General features: G+C 35.6%; 1 protein-coding gene across 1 annotated transcript in view; it reads right to left on the reverse strand.

Annotated features, from left to right (window-relative positions):
- The window catches only part of LOC132556926 (GTPase-activating Rap/Ran-GAP domain-like protein 3), a 148,591-nt gene that overhangs the window by 17,984 nt on the left and 108,479 nt on the right, over positions 1-22,128 (reverse strand). The window contains exons 16-20 of the mRNA XM_060221381.1: positions 17,469-17,543; positions 11,780-11,843; positions 11,614-11,661; positions 8,448-8,546; positions 6,377-6,490 (exon numbers count right to left, since the gene is read on the reverse strand). Coding sequence (XP_060077364.1) covers positions 6,377-6,490; positions 8,448-8,546; positions 11,614-11,661; positions 11,780-11,843; positions 17,469-17,543 — 400 coding nt within the window. The remainder of the gene's footprint in view (positions 1-6,376; positions 6,491-8,447; positions 8,547-11,613; positions 11,662-11,779; positions 11,844-17,468; positions 17,544-22,128) is intronic.

The raw sequence follows: 22,128 nt of genomic DNA on the forward strand, positions 1-22,128 counted from the left end.
TGATGCTCGTTAGTAGTCATGTTGTTTCTGTTGTGTGATATCAAGTTGAATGTGTTTGATGCCTGTTCGTATATATGTTTCTTCTGTTGTGTGATATCAAGGAGGATGTATTTGCTGCTCGTTAGTAGATATGTTGTTTCTGTTGCGTGACATCAAGTTGGATATGTCTGATGTCCTTAATATACACGTTGATTCTGTAGTGTGATATCAAGGTGGATGTATTTGATGCTCGTTAGTACACATGTTGTTTCTGTTGTGTGATATCAAGCTTAATATGTTTGATGCTCGTTAATACACATGTTGCTTCTGTTTTGTGATATCAAGTTGGATGTGTTTGATGCACCATAGTATACATTTTTGTTTCTCTTGTGTGATATCAAGGTGGATGTGCTTGATATTCGTTGTTATATATATTGCTTCTGTTGTGTGATCTCAAGTTAGAAGTGTTTGATGTTAGTTACCACATGTGTTGTTTCTATTTTGTGATATCAAGTTGGATGTGTTTGATGGTCGTTAGTATACATTTTATCTGTTTTGTGATATCATTTTTGAAGTATTGATGCTGGTTAATACACATGTTGCTTCTGTTTTGTGATATCAAGTTGGATAAGTTTGATACTGGTTAGTTTACATTTTATCTGTTGTGTGGTATTATGTTTGAAGTGTTGATGCTCGTTAATACACATGTTGCTTCTGTTTTTTGATATCAGGTTGAATTTGTTTGATATTCTTTGGTATACATGTTGTTTCTGTTGTGTGATATCAAGTTGAATGTATTTGATGCCCGTAAATATACATTTCCTTCTGTTGTGTCATATCAAGTTGAATGTGTATGATGCTCATTATTACATATGTTGTTTCTATTTTGTGATATCAAGTTGGATGTGTTTGATGGTCGTTAGTATACATTTTATCTGTTGTGTGATATTATTTTTGAAGTTTTGATGCTCGTTAATACACTTGTTGTTTCTGTTGTGTGATATCTAGTTGGATAAGTTTGATGCTCGTTAGTTTATATTTTATCTGTTGTGTTGTATTATGTTTAAGGTGGTGATGCTCGTTAATACACAGGTTGTTTCTGTTTTGTGATATCAAGTTGGATGTGTTTGATGCACCATAGTATACATTTTTGTTTCTCTTGTGTGATATCAAGTTGGATGTGCTTGATATTCGTTGTTATACATATTGCTTCTGTTGTGTGATCTCAAGTTAGAAGTGTTTGATGTTAGTTACCACATATGTTGTTTCTATTTTGTGATATCAAGTTGGGTGTGTTTGATATTCTTTGGTATACATGTTGTTTCTGTTATGTGATATCAAGTTGAATGTGTTTGATGCCCGTAAATATACATTTCTTTCTGTTGTGTCATATCAAGTTGAATGTGTATGATGCTCGTTAGTATATATGTTGTTTCTGTTTTGTGATATCAAGTTGGATGTGTTTGATGGTAGTTAATACACTTGTTGTTTCTGTTGTGTGATATCAAGTTGGATGTGTTTCATGCTCGTTAGTATACATGTTGTTTCTGTTGTGTGGTGTCAGGTTGAATGTGTTTGATGTTCGTTAGTATACATTTTTTCAGTTTTGTGATATCTAGCTTGATGTATTTGATGCTCTTTAGTATACATGCTGTTTCTGTTGTGTGATATCAAGTTGGATGTGTTTGATGTTAGTTAGTATACATTTCTTTCTTTGTGTGATATCAATTTGGATACGTTTGATGCTCCTAAGTATACATTAATTTCTGTATTGTGATATCAAGTTCGATGTGTTTGATCCTCGTTAGTACACATGTTGTTTCTGTTGTGCGATATCAAGTTGAATGTGTTTGATGCTTGTTAGTATATATGTTGCTTCTGTTGTGTGATTTCAAGTTGGATATGTTTGATGCTCGTAAGTATACATTTTATCCGTAGTGTGATACCAAGTTGGATGTGTTTCATGCTCGTTTTAATACATTTTATCTTTTGAGTGATATCAAGTTCGATGTGTTTGATCTCCGTTAGTAGTCATGTTGTTTCTGTTGTGTGATATCAAGTTGAATGTGTTTGATGCCTGTTCGTATATATGTTTCTTCTGTTGTGTGATATCAAGGAGGATGTATTTGATGCTCGTTAGTAGACATGTTGTTTCTGTTGTGTGATATCAAGTTGGATGTGTTTGATGTTCGTTAGTATACATTTCTTTCTGTTGTGTGATATCAAGTTAGATGTATTTTTGATGTTCGTTAGTATACATTCCTTTCTGTTGTGTGATATCAAGGTGGATGTATTTGATGCTCGTTAGTACACATGTTGTTTCTGTTGTGCGATATCAAGTTGAATGTGTTTGATGCGTGTTCTTATATATGTTGCTTCTGTTGTGTGGTATCTAGTTAAATGTGTTTGATGCTCGTTAGTATACATGTTGTTTCTGTTGTGTGATATCAAGTTGAATGTGTTTGATGCTTGTTCGTATAGATGTTGCTTCTGTTGTGAGATATCAAGTTGAATGTGTTTGATGCTTGTTTGTATAGATGTTGCTTCTGTTGTGTGATATCTAGTTAAATGTGTTTGATGTTCGTTAGTATACATTTTTTTTTAATTTTGTGATATCTAGCTTGATGTATTTGATGCTCGTTAGTATACATGCTGTTTCTGTTGTGTGATATCAAGTTGGATGTGTTTCTTGCTCGTTATTTTACATTTCTTTCTGTTGTGTGATATCAAGTTGGATAAGTTAGATGTTCGTTAGTATACATGTTGTTTCTGTTGTGTGATATCAAGTTGAATGTGTTTGATGCTTGTTCGTATAGATGTTGCTTCTGTTGTGTGATATCAAGTTGAATGTGTTTGATGTTAGTTAGTATACATTACTTTCTGTTGTGTGATATCAAGTTGGATAAGTTTGATGCTCGTTAGTAGTCATGTTGTTTCTGTTGTGTGATATCAAGTTCAATGTGTTTGATGCTTGTCCGTATATATGTTTCTTCTGTTGTGTGATATCAAGGTGGATGTGTTTCTTGCTCATTATTTTACATTTCTTTTCCTTGTGTGGTATCATGTTTGAAGTGTTGATGCTCGTTAATACACAGGTTGCTTCTGTTATGTGATATCAGTTTGAAATTGTTTGATATTCTTTGGTATACATTTTTGTTTCTTGTTTCTGTTGTGTGATATCAAGTGGATGTGTTTGATGTTCGTTAGTACAAATGTCATTTCTCTTGTGTGATATCAAGTTGAATGTTTTTCATGCTCGTTATTTGACATTATTTCTGTTGTGTGATATCAAGTTGGATAAGTTTGATATTTAGACATATTGTTTCTGTTGTGTGATATCAAGTTGAATGTGTTTGATGCTACATGTTGGTTCTGTTGTGTGATATCAAGTTGGACGTGTTTGATGCTCGTTAGTTTGCTGTTGGTTATATTATTTTCTGTTGTGTGATATCAAAGTTTGATGCTCGTTAGTTTTGTTGTTCGTTAGATATAAAGCTGGATGTTTGATTCGTTAGTTTACCTGTGATATCAAGTTGAATGTGTTTGATGTTCCTGTTGGTTCCGTTGTACGATATAAAGATGGACGTGTTTGATGCTCGTTAGTTTACCTGTTGGTTCCGTTGTACGATATGAAGCTGGATGTGTTTGATGCTCGTTAGTATACCTGGTGGTTCTGTAGTGATATATAAAGCTGGACGTGTTTGATGCTCGTTAGTTTACCTATTGGTTTCGTTGCACGATATCAAACTGGACGTGTTTGATGCTCGTTAGTTTTCCTGTTGGTTCGTTGTACGATATAAAGCTGGACGTGTTTGATGCTCATTAGTTTACCTGTTGGTTCGTTGTACGATATAAAGCTGGACGTGTTTGATGCTCGTTAGTTTGCCTGTTGGTTCCGTTGTAAAGTTGATGTGTGTTTGATGTTGTTTCGTTAGTATCAAGTTGGATGATGCTCTTTCTGTTGTGTGATATCAAGGTGAATGTATTTGATGTCGTTTGATGTTGTTTCTGTTGTGTATATCAAGTTGAATGTTTCTTTCTTCTGTGTGATATCAAGTTGGATGTATTTGATGCTTGTTGTATATGTTTCTGTTGTGTGATATCATGTGTTTGACTGTTAGTATATTTGTTTCTGTTGTGTGATACCAAGTTGGGTGTGTTTCATGCTCGTTAGTACACATGTTGTGTCTGTTGTGTGATATCAAGTTGGATGTGTTTCATGCTCGTTAGTACACATGTTCTGTCTGTTGTATGATATAAAGTTATATTTGTTTGATGCTCGTTGTATACATATGTTGTTATAAAGTTGTTGTGTGATATCAAGTTGGATACGTTTGATGCTCCTAAGTATACATTAATTTCTGTTGTGTGATATCAAGTTGAATGTGTTTGATACTTGTTAGTATACACATGTGTGATATCAAGTTGGATGTGTTTGATGCGATATTTAAGTTGTTATGTGTTTGATGCTTGTTTGTATAGATGTTGCTTCTGTTGTGTGATATCAAGTTGGTGTGTTTAGATGTTTTCTTCTGTTGTGTGATATCAATCTTGATATGTTTGATGCTCGTTAGTATACATGTGTTTCTGTTGTGTGATATGATTGAAGTTTACATTTCTTTCTGTTTTTGTTTAACATTTACTTCTGTTGTGAGATATCAAGTTGAATGTGTTTGATGCTTGTTTGTATAGATGTTGCTTCTGTTGTGTGATATCAAGTTAAATGTATTATGTTTCTTTAGTATACTGTTGTTTCTTTCTGTTTGTGATATCAAGTTGGATGTGTTTGACGTTAGTATCTGTTGTTTGATAGTTGATATACAAATGTTTGATGCTCTGTTGTGTATATCAAGTTTGATGTTCTGTTCTGTCTTTTGATATCAAGTTGGATGAGTTTGATGCTCAATAGTACAAATGTCATTTCTCTTGTGTTATACCAAGTTGTATGTTTTTCAGGCTTGTTATTTTCTGTTGTAGTTGAATGTGTTTGATGCTTGTTAAGTATACATTACTTTCTGTTGTGTGATATCAAATTGGATAAGTTTGATGCTCGTTAGTAGTCATGTTGTTTCTGTTGTGTGATATCAAGGTGGATGTATTTGATGCTCGTTAGTACACATGTTGTTTCTGTTGCGTGATATCAAGTTGGATGTGTTTTATGCTCCTTAGTATACACGTTGTTTCTGTAGTGTGATATCAAGGTGGATGTATTTGATGCTCGTTAGTATACATGTTGTTTCTGTTGTGTAATATCAAGCTGGATATGTTTTATGCTCGTTATTATACATTTTATCTGTTGTGTGATATCAAGTTGGATATGTATGTTGGATTAGGATACATGTAACATTGGTTATGATTTTAATTACCTTACTTTCGTTTAGCATTAATATTTGTGTTGACAAAGATTTACCGTTATTTTAAATAACTGTTGTCTGAATGTGTTATTACAACATGACTGCGTTGTGATATAATATATTTGTTTGGTTCTCGTTAGTACAAATGCAGTTTTTCTTGCGTGATATCAAGTTGAGTATGTTTGATGTTCGTTAGTATACATTTCTTTCTGTTGTGTGATATCAAGTTGGATGTGTTTCTTGCTCGTTATTTTACATTTCTTTCTGTTGTGTGTTATCAAGTTTGATGTGTTTTTGATGTTCGGTAGTATACATGTTATTTCTTTGTGTGATAAAATTATGTTACACTTTCATAAGCTGTCCTTGTATATCTGTTGTTTAGTTGTGTGATATCAAGTGGATGTATTTGATGCTCGTTTGACATTTTGTTTCTGTTGTGTAATATCAAACTCCAAATTGGTATACATTTTTCTGTTGTGTGATATCAACCATGTATGTTGGTTGTGTTAATAAGGCATTGGTTATGATTTTAATTACCTTACTTTCGTTTAGCATTAATATTTGTGTTGACAAAGATTTACCTTGAGGGTTTCTGAAGACGAAGACGACTCCGCAAAAACCTGATACATTGACTTAAAAATGTGTTTTGCATAGATAAAGTGTCCGTGCTAAAAATGAAATGACTTAAAAGTTTGTGCAAGTTGGGTGTGTTTGCCAATATGCGTTTCATTTGATTCTGTTGACATTTTGGTATCCTTTTGTCTATTATAACCAGCCCCAAATAAGGAGCATTAAGGGACCTGTGTCTTATATGAGCATCCGATCTTGCAACAGCTAAAAATGAAATGACTTAAAAGTTTTGCAAAACAGACATTATTAAAAAGCATTATTACAAAAAACAAAAAAAAAACATTTTATCTGTTGTGTGATATCAAGTTGTTACCTAATTTTCAGTCGAGTTACTTTCCCTTGGTTCTGTCGAGTATAACACTTCCTGTTATTTACCCTTGGTTCTGTCGAGTGTGACGCTTGTTGTTACTTACCCTTGGTTCTGTCGAGCCTATGTTCTCGGCAATCTAGCCTTGTTCGAATAGTGTGTTCGTTATATTCTCCTTCAAAATCCAACAATCGAAAAACATGGACCTTGCTATCTTTCCCTGTAATTAAACAGAGAGAGATTTAGATGACTGATGCCATTTACTAGTAACAAGCATGCAAATAAAGGTGCGATCTGGATATTGTTTTATCTATTGAAAATTAAAAAATACTTTTAAAATAGCGAGTATACCCAAATGAATAAAGAACTTCTCAAGACAGTAAATTGGAGATATGGATTCCTATACGGGTATGTCAGTAGAAATATTGTTTCCTAACACAGGTATCTCATTAGGAATATTGTTTCCTAACACAGGTATCTCAGTAGGAATATTGTTTTCGAACACAGGTATCTCAGTAGGAATATGACTTCCTATCGCAGGTATCTAAACAGGTCGTTGACCTTCCAATCACAGGTATTTGAATATCAATACGGCTTCCTATCACATGTACTTCAATCAGAACATCGTCGTCGTCGTCATCACCATAATCAGCAGCAGCAGCACCAAAATCAACATCATTAAACCACAACCTCATCATCATCATCATCATCATCATCATCATCATCATCAACCATCATCATCATCATCATCATCATCATCATCATCATCATCATCATCATCATCAACCACCATCATCAATATCATCAACATCATCATCAGTAGAAGTCATTATCTTCACGGTATATTTATCAACACACTCGTCATTTATCATTCTACCGTCACACATCTTCCACACCCTCACACACGATTATCATTACAATAATAAACGATCAGAATTTCATCATCTACTGAGTTTCCTATAGCATTGTCATAATCTGAAGTTACCCAAAAATAAAGCTTTTCTTATTTTAAGAAAATGGAATCAATAGTGCATCAAGAAGAGTTTTAACATTAACCAAACAATTCTGAGTTTCTCACATTCTCACAAAGTATGAATGATTGCCTCTCTCTCCAAGTTACAAAGAGGACAGATATCTTCGCAAAATATTTCAATTCGACAATAGATTATTTTAAAAACATTTCTGAACCGTCTAAAATAAGTGAAGTGTCATCTGCATACTGTGAAAGCAGAATTGGACAGTTATTCACATTGATACCCTTAATCTCATTGTTATTTCTAAGTCTTATTCAAAGTATTTCAACACATAGTATGAAAAGGTATGGTGCAACTGGGTCGCCTTGACGACAGTCTCTTTTGATATTTACAAAAGAAGATAAATTACCCCCTGATTTACAGTTGCAGTAACGTTAGTGTGAAACAATCTAATCCACTTTCGAATATCAGGACCAAAATTTAAATAATTCAAAACATTATCAATAAATTTCCATGATACTGAGTCAAACGCTTTCTCAAAATCTAACATTAATAACATACCTGGGATATATCTTTCGTCTGCATATTGCATAATATCATACACAAGTATAATATTTTCTCCAATATAGCGACCTGAAAGAAATTCTGTTTGATCCTCACAAATTAACTTATCTAAAACTGTTCTAATCCTATATGCTATGCATCCTGAGGCTATCTTATAAACTATATTTGATAATGTTATAGGTCGCCAAGTTTTGTAAAACTGTCTGGGCTTATCACCATTGGGAATACAAGTAATGGCCTTCCTTTAATACCTAAGTTCAAACTATAAATTCTGTCTTCTCAGATTACTCGAATTCTCACTACGAATACGACCTTCCACATCCCTAAAGTTCTAAATAAGTATTGCCTTCCATTTACACTGAAGTCTCGAAAATGTTGAAAACGAGTGTCGGCAGCCTAGTTTACCTATTACTTAATTACGGAGAAAGTAGTCAAGGATGGAGAGAAAATATGAGAAGGCAAATTTAGGTGTAATGATGTAGTGATCACGCCAGGTTCATTTTTACGCTTGAGCAGTTATTATGTAATAGCAAAAATCAAATAGTCATCATTTATGAAATAGTATTCTACATACTTAAACAAACTTCATAACCTTACATCTTACAAAAAATAAAACGATTATTACACATGCTATATTACCTTTCTCACTTCTCAGCACAAGGAGTCCGTGCGCTTCAACAATAGTTAATTGCTTCACCAAAACTGTCCTGTCAAATATTGTTCTGGGCGGCAAACCCTCTGAAATAAGGAATCCCATTACTTGATTAATCTTAATGCATTGCTTTTCTTTTCCATAATTGGAGTCAACATTTAGACCCTACTTGTATTTATTTGCTTTTTCGCCATATGTAGATCATTGAGTAGTCAATATCACTACTGATATTCGTAACATACCTCCTTGTATAACACCAGATGGAGTTGCAAAATCTGACTTAAAGATTTATATTAAAGGTCCTGAACTCAAATACATGTAGATTTGACTCTGTATTACCGGCTGCAGGGAATACTGACTGCTAAAAATGTCAGTGTGAAAGTGTAATGTGTAGAAAATATTAGAAGTGCTAACTCAGATAAAGACCATTGCAAACACTGTTTGGTGAGCCTAATAGTGTTAACACTCCATATGACGAACCAGCTATTCTTAATTTCTGATGAGTGTTTCTTTTATGGAGAGGATTTCAAACAAAATATTCTCACCTGTGGAAAAGAGAGCCTTGGTATATGCTACATGCATCGACGTGCCAAAATAGATATTATATTTTCCATTATTTGTGGTGTCTTTTTGATGCACATGTTTACTATGAACAATGTTTGCTGACTGCCTTAGCCCGTCTTTAACAAGCGACCTGACAGGAAAAGCATTACAAAAAATACTCATCTCAAGACAGAGCTTGTCAGGTGACCATAAACTGAGACATGCACTATCTGCAAGTAGCCCAACCAATGTTGACGTTGATGTTGACCACCTCGTTTAAGAGGATTGCAAGCACATTTTAGCAAACGCAAAACCCACAACATATTCTCCAATATATCAATTGAGAATCGTGTTCTTGTAAATTCAACGCCTAGTTTCCTCTGTGTAAAGTTGCAGATTAGCATTTCATGTTCTTAGCGTGATGTCTTGTGTGGTCTTACGAACTAAAAATAGCCGATCAGCCTTTTCAAAGATCAGCATACTGTTGGCAAAAAAGCACCTATGTCAAGTTTATGAGCAATGTCGTTCAAACCCGGTATGCACTAGATACTAATGGGCCCTTTTTATTAATGAAAAGATGCAAAGATCATGACAAAATTACTCACAACGGTTGAGAACCTGGACTTGTGTCTCAGCAATGATGACAATTTAATTGTTGACCGAGGTTAAGTGATGTGTTTGACCTGAGGTTCAGGGTTTTCTGTGTACATGCCTGTTTATATTCTTTCATGTCAGACACAGCAAGATGAGCAATTCATTTCAAACTATTGCCTCAACACCACAGAACTGCTTAAAGTAATGAAAGTTTCTTTTTTATGTTATATGGTAACTAATGTATGAGTCCAAACTAAAGCAGGAAGACAGGGACTGTCGCCTTGCCGAGCGCATGTAATCCCGTTTGGCTTTGCCGCAATGGTACCTGATGAACTCGAATCTTTCTAGACGCAACATGATCAACTGGGTAAAGCTTGAAGACTGTTCAATCAAAAGATCTTTACTTGATATGGAATAGCGAGACATTTATAGATTAGCTGACTAAATCTTTTAAATTCAATCCTAAATTAAATATTGTAAGTATTTTTACAAATTTTATTCATGTAACTTTGAACGAAGGTAGATGTCACCAAACTCCACCCCATTCACGTAAACAACCTACTTGAAGACACACATTATACCGAGAGCATGAAAACGAAGCTGGATACTTCTTCTTCGTTTAATTTGATTTTTTCTTTATTTTTGTTTTGTAAGGCAAACGTGTCAAATTAGAAATTTACCGGTTGTTACTTTTTCATAAATTTCGATGTTGAAAAAGAATGATTAATCATCAGTCAACTTCTCAGACTGGTTTTTGTAACTTTGTAAATTAGCGTGTCAAAACTAGTCATTTTCCACCGTTGTTGGACCACACAGCGTTAAACGATGGGTGATTTTTGCACGATGTAGGAAGGATAGAAAAAAAAAAACTGTACGAAATAAGTCTTCGCACATTTGTGTGATTTTATGATAGTAGATATAAATTTATAAATGACTTAGAGACAATTGTGGGATAGTGTTTATTTATTTTCTAAGTGTATAAGAGTACAACTTAGTGGATTTTCTAATCAATTTATCAATTATACTTGGGCACATGTAGATATATTGAATAGTTAAGTGCCACATGTCCTGGTGTACAGGCACTCATTATACATATATTTTATGCGTAAACATTAAATTGACGTCTTCTTTTGTCCTGGCAATGAATCGTCTAAAATTTCAAACGGTCAGAAAAGAAACTTTATTTTCGTTACTCCTGTATAACTCTCATTTTTTCTATCATTTTATTATTAAAAAATACATCCTAACGTAAATCTAAACTGTTTTGTTGCACGTGTGACTTAGCCGGTGTGGTTCTGGACCTACCATGTCTATACCACTATACAGGTACATCATGATGCCTGAAACACACCGCTCGCCACTGACTGAGGTGTGATATATACGATAAACTAATTAATACATGGTTCAGTGTTATTTCGAAAATTGAATAGAAAATGACTTGTAATATCACTGATCAATTTTAATATTCATGTGATCTCTATTTAGTCAAACTACATTAGTTTTTCGTTTGGTTTTCAATTCGTAATGTTATCTAACCATTTTCATCAAACCGTAAAATACGTGCTGTCCTATCGCACAGTTTTATGCACGACACTATATAACGCGTGTATGCGCACAATGTTTGCACAATGTGCGCCGCACGAAGTTTTTGGTGTGTTGTGAGTTACCACAAATGTAACTAGCTATAAACATTTCTATCTTTAACATTTTTTCGGTATCAAAATAACAGTTAAAATATTGACACACAATGAAGATAAAATTTCATAGAAATTGTTTCATTTAAATGTGGTAGAAGAGATTGTATTAGAACCAGTTTAACACACACAGGTGTAAGTCACTGAGGTCCCACTTTTCATAGAGTGCATTCTGAACCTATTTTTTCCTGATCTAACCTTCCTATGTCCATACATGTTTGTATGTATCGGATTTAGAAATTCTAAGAAAAGACTGACACAAATATATAATCTTCGTAAAGGTTGGCCTAACCTTTCACAATTTCCATAATGTAACACATACCTTCAAGTACAACTGTTCCAGCATCTGTAGCAAGCACCAGTTTGTCACCTGTAATATTAACATTTCAGAAACAGATCATTGGAAATTGATAGGTAAAAGAAAACTAATATTTGAAATGGTTAATTTGTTAACATTATATATCTAATATCTTAAGAAAACCACTTACCCCATGAATCGCCACAATGAATAGGATGCTGGAAATCCATATATATATGCTGTGGTTCCCAGGGCTACAAATTACAAATCAGGCGACAAATGAGATTGCAGAATATACTAATAGCACACTGAATCGAATGGGTTAAAAGCGTTCGATTGATTTCACAATTCTTCGGACAGGGCGACATTCTTTTGTCCTATTAAACATATCACAATCTGTTCAGACTGATTCAAAGATCATACGAAAGACAGAGATGTGGAAAGCGCCTATCAATTCATATTTAGAATTTTAAACTGTTTGAAACCTAACTTAATGAAGATAATGTCAGAATATGGATGGTGATGTGCACTAGACCCATAATTCACTAAATGTAATTTTTACACAACAGATAAATGTTTTATGTCAAAGGAGTTGGCGCTGTAGCGTGTTTTATTTGCTGCAAAAATATTGCTGTAAAAGTACATTACTGCGTGTTGTATAGGAGTATGCCACCCTGAAAACCCTTCTGAGCGACTTGTTATAGTATACCATTGCAGAATGTTTTGGTTACTGAGCGAGTTCGCGAACCAAAAAACATCTCCACAGTGTTGTGCTAAATGGGCAAATGTCAGAGAAAAATCGATACTAATGCAGAGTACTGCGTTTCTGTGTAAGTGTACTGTTGTAGAATATGCCTCTTTTCTACACCAGCTATACACTATACCACTCTTATATACATTGTAGCGGAGTGTTATATTAGCCAAGAAAGTTCGCATGCTAGTATACCACGACAGAATGTTTCGATTGCCTGGCTAGTAGGTGTGTTAATATACCACGACAGAATGTTTCGATTGCTTGTCTAGTAGGTGTGTTAGTATACCACGACAGGATGTTTCGATTGCCTGGCTAGTAGGTGTGTTAGTATACCATGACAGAATGTTTCGATTGCTTGGCTAGTAGGTGTGTTAGTATACCACGACAAAATACCAGGTGTGTTGACAGAATGTTTCGATTGCTTGGCTAGTAGGTGTGTTAGTATACCACGACAGAATGTTTCGATTGCTTGGCTAGTAGGTGTGTTAGTATACCACGACAGAATGTTTCGATTGCTTGGCTAGTAGGTGTGTTAGTATACCACGACAGAATGTTTCGATTGCTTGGCTAGTAGGTGTGTTAGTATACCACGACAGAATGTTTCGATTGCCTGGCTAGTATGTGTGTTAGTATACCACGACAGAATGTTTCGATTGCTTGGCCAGAAGGTGTGTTAGTATACCACGACAGAATGTTTCGATTACTTGGTATACCACGACAGAATGTTTCGATTGCTTGGCTAGTAGGTGTGTTAGTATACCATGACAGAATGTTTCGATTGCCTGGCTAGTAGGTGTGTTAGTATACCACGACAGAATGTTTCGATTGCTTGGCTAGTAGGTGTGTTAGTATACCATGACAGAATGTTTCGATTGCCTGGCTAGTATGTGTGTTAGTATACCACGACAGAATGTTTCGATTGCTTGGCCAGAAGGTGTGTTAGTATACCACGACAGAATGTTTCGATTACTTGGTATACCACGACAGAATGTTTCGATTGCTTGTCTAGTAGGTGTGTTAGTATACCACTCTGTTAACGACGAGGTACATCAACTTTCCACTCTGTCAATAACAGGTACATCGACTTACCTCCCTGTTAATGACGATGTACATCGACTTACCTTTATGTTAAAGGCCAGGTACATCGACTTATCTCTCCATTAATGACGAGGTACATCAACTTACCTCTCTGTTAATGACGAGGTAAACGGGACGTACCTCTCTGTTAATGACGAGGTATATCGACTTTCCTCTCTGTTGATGACGAGGTACATCAAATTACCTCCCTGTTAATAACGCGGTGCATCGAATAACCTTTCTGTTAATGACGATATAGATCGAATTACCTCACTGCTAATGACCAGGTACATCGACTTTCCTCTCTGTTAATGACCAGGTACATCGACTTTCCTCTCTGTTAATGACGAGGTACATCGAATTACCTCCCTGTTAATGATGATGTACATCGACTTACCTTTATGTTAAAGGCCAGGTACATCGACTTATCTCTCCATTAATGACGAGGTACATCAACTTACGTCTCTGTTAATGACGAGGTAAACGGGACGTACCTCTCTGTTAATGACGAGGTATATCGACTTTCCTATCTGTTGATGACGAGGTACATCAAATTACCTCCCTGTTAATAACGCGGTGCATCGAATAACCTTTCTGTTAATGACGATATAGATCGAATTACCTCACTGCTAATGACCAGGTACATCGACTTTCCTCTCTGTTAATGACCAGGTACATCGACTTTCCTCTCTGTTAATGACCAGGTACATCGAATTACCTCCCTGTTAATGACGAGATACATCGACTTACCTCTATGTTAAAGGCCAGGTACATCGACTTACCTTTATGTTAAAGGCCAGGTACATCGACTTATCTCTCCATTAATGACCTCTCTGTTAATGACGAGGTAAACGGGACGTACCTGTCTGTTAATGACGAGGAACATCGACTTTCCTCTCTGTCAATAACAGGTACATCGACTAACCTCTCTGTTGATGACGAGTTAAATCAACTTACCTATCTGTTAATGACGAGGTAACGCGAATTATCTATCTGTAAATGACGAGGTACATGGGACTTACCTTTCTAATAATGACGAGATACATCGACTTACCTCTATGTTAATGACGAGGTGCATCGACTAACCTCTCTGTTAATGACGATGTACATCGACTTACCTCTCTGTTAATGACGATGTACATCAACTTACCTCACTATTAATGACGAGGTACATCGACTTACCTCTCTGTTAATGACGAGGTACATTGACTTACCTCTCTGTTGTTGACCAGGTATATCTACTTATCTTTCTGTTAATGAGAGGGAACATGGGACTTACCCCTCTGTAAATGACGAGGTACATGAGACTTACCTCTCTAATAATGACGAGGTAACGCGAATTATCTATCTGTAAATGACGAGGTACATGGGACTTACCTTTCTAATAATGACGAGATACATCGACTTACCTCTATGTTAATGACGAGGTGCATCGACTAACCTTTATGTTAATGACGATGTACATCGACTTACCTCTCTGTTAATGACAAGGTACATTGACTTACCTCTCTGTTGTTGACCAGGTATATCTACTTATCTCTCTGTTAATGAGGGTGAACATGTGACTTACCTCTCTGTAAATGACGAGGTACATGAGACTTACATCTCTAATAATGACGACTTACCTCTATGTTAAAGGCCAGGTACATGGGACTTACCTCTCTGTTAATAACCATGTACATGGGACTTATCTCTGTGTTACAGACCAGGTTCATCGACTTTTCTCTCTTTTATTGACAAGGTATATCGACTAACCTCTCTGTTAATGACTAGGTACATATAACTTACCATGTGTTAATGACGAGGTACAACGAATAATCTCTGTTAATGACCAGATACATCGACTTTCCTCTCTTTTATTGAAGAGGTACATCGACTTACCCCTCTGTAAATAACGATGCACATCAGATTAACCTCTCTGTTAATGACGAGGTACATCGACTATCATTTCAGATAATGACGAAGTACATCGACTTATCTCTCTTTAAATGTCTATGTATATCGACTAACCTCTCTGTAAATGACCAGGTACATTGGAGTTACTTCTCTGTAACAGACCAGGTTCATAGACTTTCCTCTCTTTTTTCACGAGATACATCAACTTTCGACATTGTTAATGATAAGGTACATCGAGTTACCTCTCTGTTTATGAGGAGGTTACTCGAATTATATATCTGTAAATGACGATGTACATCAACTTAACTCTCTGTTAATGACGAGGTACAAGGTACTTACCTCTCTATAAATGACAAGGTTCATCGACTTACCTCTCTGATAATGACGATGTGCATCGACTTACCTCAATGTTAATGAACAGGTGCATCGACTTATCTCTCTGTTAATGACGAGGTATATCGGATTTCCTCTCTGTTACAGACCAGTTTCATCGACTTTTCTCTCTTTTATTGACGAGGTACAACGACTTACCTCTCTGTAAATGACGAGGTAAATGGGACTTATCTCTATGTTAATGACGAGATACATGGGACTTACTTTTCTGTTAATGACCAGATACATCGACTGACCTCGCTGATAATGACGAGGTACATGGGACTTATCTCTATGTTAATGACAAGATAAATGAGACTTAATTTTCTGTTAATGACCAGATACATCGACTTACTTCTCTGTTAATGACGAGGTATATTGACTTACCTGTCTGTTGTTGACCAGGTATATCTACTTATCTCTCTGTTAATGAGGAGGAACATGGGACTTACTTTTCTGTTAATGACCAGATACATCGACTAACCTCTCTGAAAATGACGAGTTACATGGAACTTACCTCTCTGTTAATGACGAGGAACATCGACTAACCTCTCTGTTAATGACGAGGTACATTGGACTTACCTCTCTGTTACAGACCAGACTTTCCTCTCTTTTTTTGACGAGATACATCAACTTTCAATTTTATTAATGATAAGGTACATCGACTTACCTCTCTGTTTATGAGGAGGTAACTCGAATTATCTATCTGTAAATGACGATGTATATCAACTTACCTCTTTGTAAATGACGAGGTTAATCGACTTACCTCTCTGATAATGACGATGTGGATCGACTTACCTCAATGTTAATGACCAGGTGCATCGACTTATCTTTCTTTTAATGACGAGGTACATCGACTTACTTCTCTGTTGTTGACCAGGTACATCTACTTATCTCTCTGTAACTGACGAGGTACATCGACTGACATCTCTGTCAATGACGATATACATTGGACTTACTTCTCTGTTAATGACGATATACATGGAACTTACCTCTATGTTAATGACGAGGTACATGGGACTTACCTCTGTGTTAATGACCAGGTACATGGACTTTCCTCTCAGGTTAATGACCATGTACATCGACTTTCCTCTCTGTTAATGACGAGGTACATCGAATCATCTCTCTGTTAATAACGAGGTGCATGGGACTTATCTCTCTGTTAATGACGAGGTACATCGACTGACATCTCTGTCAATGACGATATACATTGGACTTACTTCTCTGTTAATGACGATATACATGGAACTTACCTCTATGTTAATGACGAGGTACATGGGACTTACCTCTGTGTTAATGACCAGGTACATGGACTTTCCTCTCAGGTTAATGACCATGTACATCGACTTTCCTCTCTGTTAATGACGAGGTACATCGAATTATCTCTCTGTTAATGACGAAGTACATCGCCAAACTTCTCTGTTACTCTGTCAAGGTACATCGATTTACCTATATGTTAATGACAAGGTACATTCAATGTTAAATGGGACTAACCTTTCTCTGAAAATGACGAGGTACCTGGGACTTATCTTTCTCTTAATGACGAGGTACATGGGACTTACCTCTCTGTTAATGACTAGGTACATCGACTTACCTTTCTGATAATGACAATGTACATTTGACTTACATCTCTGTAACAGACCAGGTTCATCGAATTTCCTTTCATTTATTGACGAGGTACAACGGCTTTCCTCTCTGTTGATGAAGAGGTTCTTTCTTCTATCTCTAATATCAAGGTATATAATAATTTCCCCTTCTTTGAGAATGTTGTCCGACTTACCTCTCTTTTAAGGATTCCGGTAGTAATCAAACTCGTTGGAGCATCTCCTTTTATTATAGTTTTGAGTTTTAATGTCTGCAAAAATACAACAAATTGAATAAATCTATCGAAAATAATGCAACAGCAATATTGCAGAACAAAAGTCTCTACACTACTTTTAGTAAATGATTAGCTGTATTTGACATTGACTTATACACATACTAGTGTAAATAGTCTCTATACTAAATCCGTCCGTCTGCTGACATTACATACAAAACGTCTGTCTACTGACATTATATACCAAATGTCTGTCTACTGACATTAGAACCAAACGTCTGTCTACTAACATTACATACCAAACGACTGTCTACTGACATAACATACAAATCTTCTGTCTACTGACATTACAAATAAAACGTTTGTCTAATGACATTATATGGCAAACGTCTGTCTACTGACATTACATACCAAACTGCTGTCTACTGACATAACATACCAAACGTCTGTCTACTGACATAACATACCAAACTTCTGTCTACTGAAATTACAAATAAAACATTTGTCTACTAAAATAGCATATCAAATGTCTGTCTAAAAACATTACATACCAAGCATCTATCTACTGACATAACATCCCAAACATCTATCTTCTGACATTATATGCCAAACGTCGGTCTACTGACATTACATACCAACTGTCTGTCTACTTAAATAACATACCTAACCTCTTTCTACTAACATTACATACCAAACGTCTGTCTACTGACAATACATGCTAAACGTCTTTCTAATGTCAAAACATACAAAACGTGTGTCTAAAGACATTAAATATCAAATGTTTGTCTACTAACGTCACATGCCAAACGTCTGTCTACTGACATCACATACCAAACGCCTGTCTACAAGCATAGCATATTAAGCCTCTATCTTCTGACATTACATACCAGACCTCTCTCTACTATGATAACATATCAAATGCCTCTCTTATAATGTTACATACCAAACGTCTGTCTAATAACATCAAATTCCAAATCTCTCTCTGCTGACATTACATATCAAATATCTGTCTGTTGTCATTACATTCTAAACATCTGTCTACAGACATTACAAGCCAAACTTCTGTGTACTGACATTACATGCCAAAAGTCTGTCTGCTGACATAACATGCCAAACGTCTGTCTACTGACGTTAAATATCAAAAGTGGTCTAATGATATTACCTGCCAAACTTCTGTCAACTGACCTTACATACCAAACCTCTTTCTACTGATATTACATACCAAACATAGGTCTGCTGACATTACATACCAACTGTCTGTCTACTAAAATAACATAACTAACCTCTTTCTACTGACATTACATACCAAACGTCTGTAAACTGAAATTAAAACTAAACGTCTATCTACTGACACTATATACCAAAAGATTGTCTACTGATATAACATACCAAATGTCGGTCTGCTGACATTACATACCAACTGTCTGTCTACTGACATTACATACCTAACCTCTTTCTACTAACATTGCATACCAAAGGTCTATCTACTGAAATAAGAACTAAACGGAAATCTACTGACATTACATGCCAAAAGTCTATCTGCTGACATTACATACCAAACGTCTGTCTACTGATATCACATACCAAACATTTGACTACTGACATCAAATAGCAAACGTCTGTCTACTGACATTACACACCAAAAGTCTGTCTACTGACATAACATACCAAACGTCTATCTATTGAAACTAAATAACAACATCTGTCTACTTACATTACATAACAAATGTCTGTTAACTGACATTACATACACAATCTCTTTCTACTGAAATTACATTTCAAACGTCTGCCAACTTACATTACAGACCAAATGTCAGTCAACTGACATTACATAGCAAACGTCTGTCTACTGACAATACATACCATACTTCTGTCTACTGACATTCCTTCTCGAACGTTTGTCTACTGAAATTACATACCAAAGGTATGTCTACTGAAATTAAAAACCAAACGGCTGTCTACTGACATTACATGCAAAACGTCGGTCAACTGACATAACATACGAAACGTCTGTCTACTGACATTACAAACCAAACGTTTGTCTACTAACATTACATACCAAACATCTGTCTGCTGAAACTATTTTCTAAACGTCTGTCTACTGACATTATATACCAAACGTTTGTCTACTGACATTACATACCAAACATCTGTCTTCTGACATTAAATTCCAAATGTCTGTCTGCTGACATAACATGCCAAGCATGTATCTACTGACAATACATACAAAACATCTGTCTTTTGACATTATATTCTAAATGTCTGTCTACTGACATAATATGCCAAAAGTCTGTTTAAAAACATTAAATACCAAAGGTCTATCTACTGACATTACATGCCAAACGTCTGTCTACTGACATAACGTACTAAACGTTTGTCTACTGACATTACATACCAAACGTCTGTCTGCTGAGATTACATGTCAAAAGTCTGTCTGCTAACATTACATATTAAACGTCTGTCTACTGATATCACATACCAAACATTTGACTACTGACATCAAATAGCAAACGTCTGTCTACTGACATTACACACCAAAAGTCTGTCTACTGACATAACATACCAAACGTCTATCTTCTGAAACTAAATATCAAACGTCTGTCTACTGACATTACTTCTTGAACGTTTGTCTACTGACATTACATACCAAAGGTATGTCTACTGACATTAAAAACCAAACGTCTGTCTACTGACATTACATCCCAAACGTCTTTCTAAAAGCATAACATATCAAAACTCCTGATATTACATACCAAACATCTGTCTAATGATGTTACACACCAAACGTCTGTCTACTAGCATAACATACCAAATCTCACTCTGCTGACATTACATATCAAATGTCTGTCTGTTGTCATTATTAAACGTCTGTCTACAGACATTACATACCAAACGTCTGTCTACTGACACTACATACCAAAAGTCTGTCAATTGACTTTACATACCAAATTTCTGTCAACTGACTTTACATACCAAACATTACACTACTGACTTTACATACCAAACATTTCACTACTGACTTTACATACCAAACATTTCACTACTGACTTTACATACCAAACATTTCACTACTGACTTTACATACCAAATGTCTGTCCACTGACATAACATACCAAACGTCTGTCTACTGACATAACATACCAAACATCTGGCTACTGACATTGCAAATCAAAAGTCTGTCTCCTGACATTACAAATAAAACGTTTGTTTACTGACATTACATGCCAAACGTCTGTCTATTGACATTACATACTAAATTTCTATCTACTGACAATACAAACCAAACGTCTGTCTAATGACATAACATACCAAACGTCTGTCTACTGATATCACATACCAAACATCTGTCTAAAAACATTACATACCAAGTCTCTGTTTCTTGATATTACATACCAAACATCTGTCTACTGACATATCATCCCAAACGTCTATCTTCTGACATTATATACCAATTGTCTGTCTACTGACATTACATACCAAAGGTCGGTATACTGACTTTTCATATCAAATGTCTGTCTCCTGCTATTACATACCAAATGTGTGTCTACTGACATCACATACCAAACGTCTGTCTACTAAAATAACATATCAGACGTCTCTCTAATGATGTTGCATACCAAACGTCTGTCTACTGATATTACATACCAAACATTTGTTTACTGACATTACATACGAAACGTCTGTCTGACGAGAATACATGTCAAAAGTCTCTCTGCTAACATTACATATTAAACGTCTGTCTACTGATATTACATACCAAACATTTGACTACTGACACTACATAACAAACGTCTGTCTACTGACATTACATACCAAACGTCTGTTTAATGACATTACACACCAAAAGTCTGTCTACTTACATTACATAACAAATATCTGTCAACTGACATTACATATCAAACCTCTTTCTACTGAAATTACATATCAAAGGTCAGCTAACTGACATCACATAGCAAACGTCTGTCTACTGACAATACATACCAAACGTCTTTCTACTGACATTACTTCTCGAACGTCTGTCAACTGACATAACATATCAAACCTCTTTCTAAAAACATTACATATCAAAACTCTGTCTAATAAAATAACATAGCAAATGTCTCTCTAATGATGTTACATACCAAACGTCTGTCTACTAGCATAACATACCAAATCTCACTCTGCTGACATTACGTATCAAATGTCTGTCTGTTGTCATTACATACTAAACGTCTGTCTACAGACATTACATACCAAATAGTCTGTCTAATGAAATTACATGCCAAGCGTCTTTCTACTCACATTATATGCCAAACGTCTGTCAACTAAAGGTCTGTCTACTGACATTACAAACTAAACGTTTGTTTACTAACATTACATACCAAACATCTGTTTGCTGACATTATATTCCAAACGTAAACCTACTGACATTAAAAACCAAACAGCTGTCTACTGACATTACATGTCAAAAGTCTGTCTAAAAACATTACATACCAAAGGTATATTTACTGGCATTACATACCAAACGTCTGTCTACTGACATAACATACCAAACGTCTCCCTAATGATGTTACATACCAAACGTCTGTCTACTAGCACAAACCTCTCTCTGCTGACATTACATATCAAATGTCTATCTGTTGTC

This window comes from Ylistrum balloti, unplaced genomic scaffold (assembly GCF_031769215.1).
Source record: "Ylistrum balloti isolate Yb309-2 unplaced genomic scaffold, AGI_CSIRO_Ybal_v1 Utg370608, whole genome shotgun sequence".
Classification (NCBI taxonomy): Eukaryota; Metazoa; Mollusca; class Bivalvia; order Pectinida; family Pectinidae; genus Ylistrum; species Ylistrum balloti.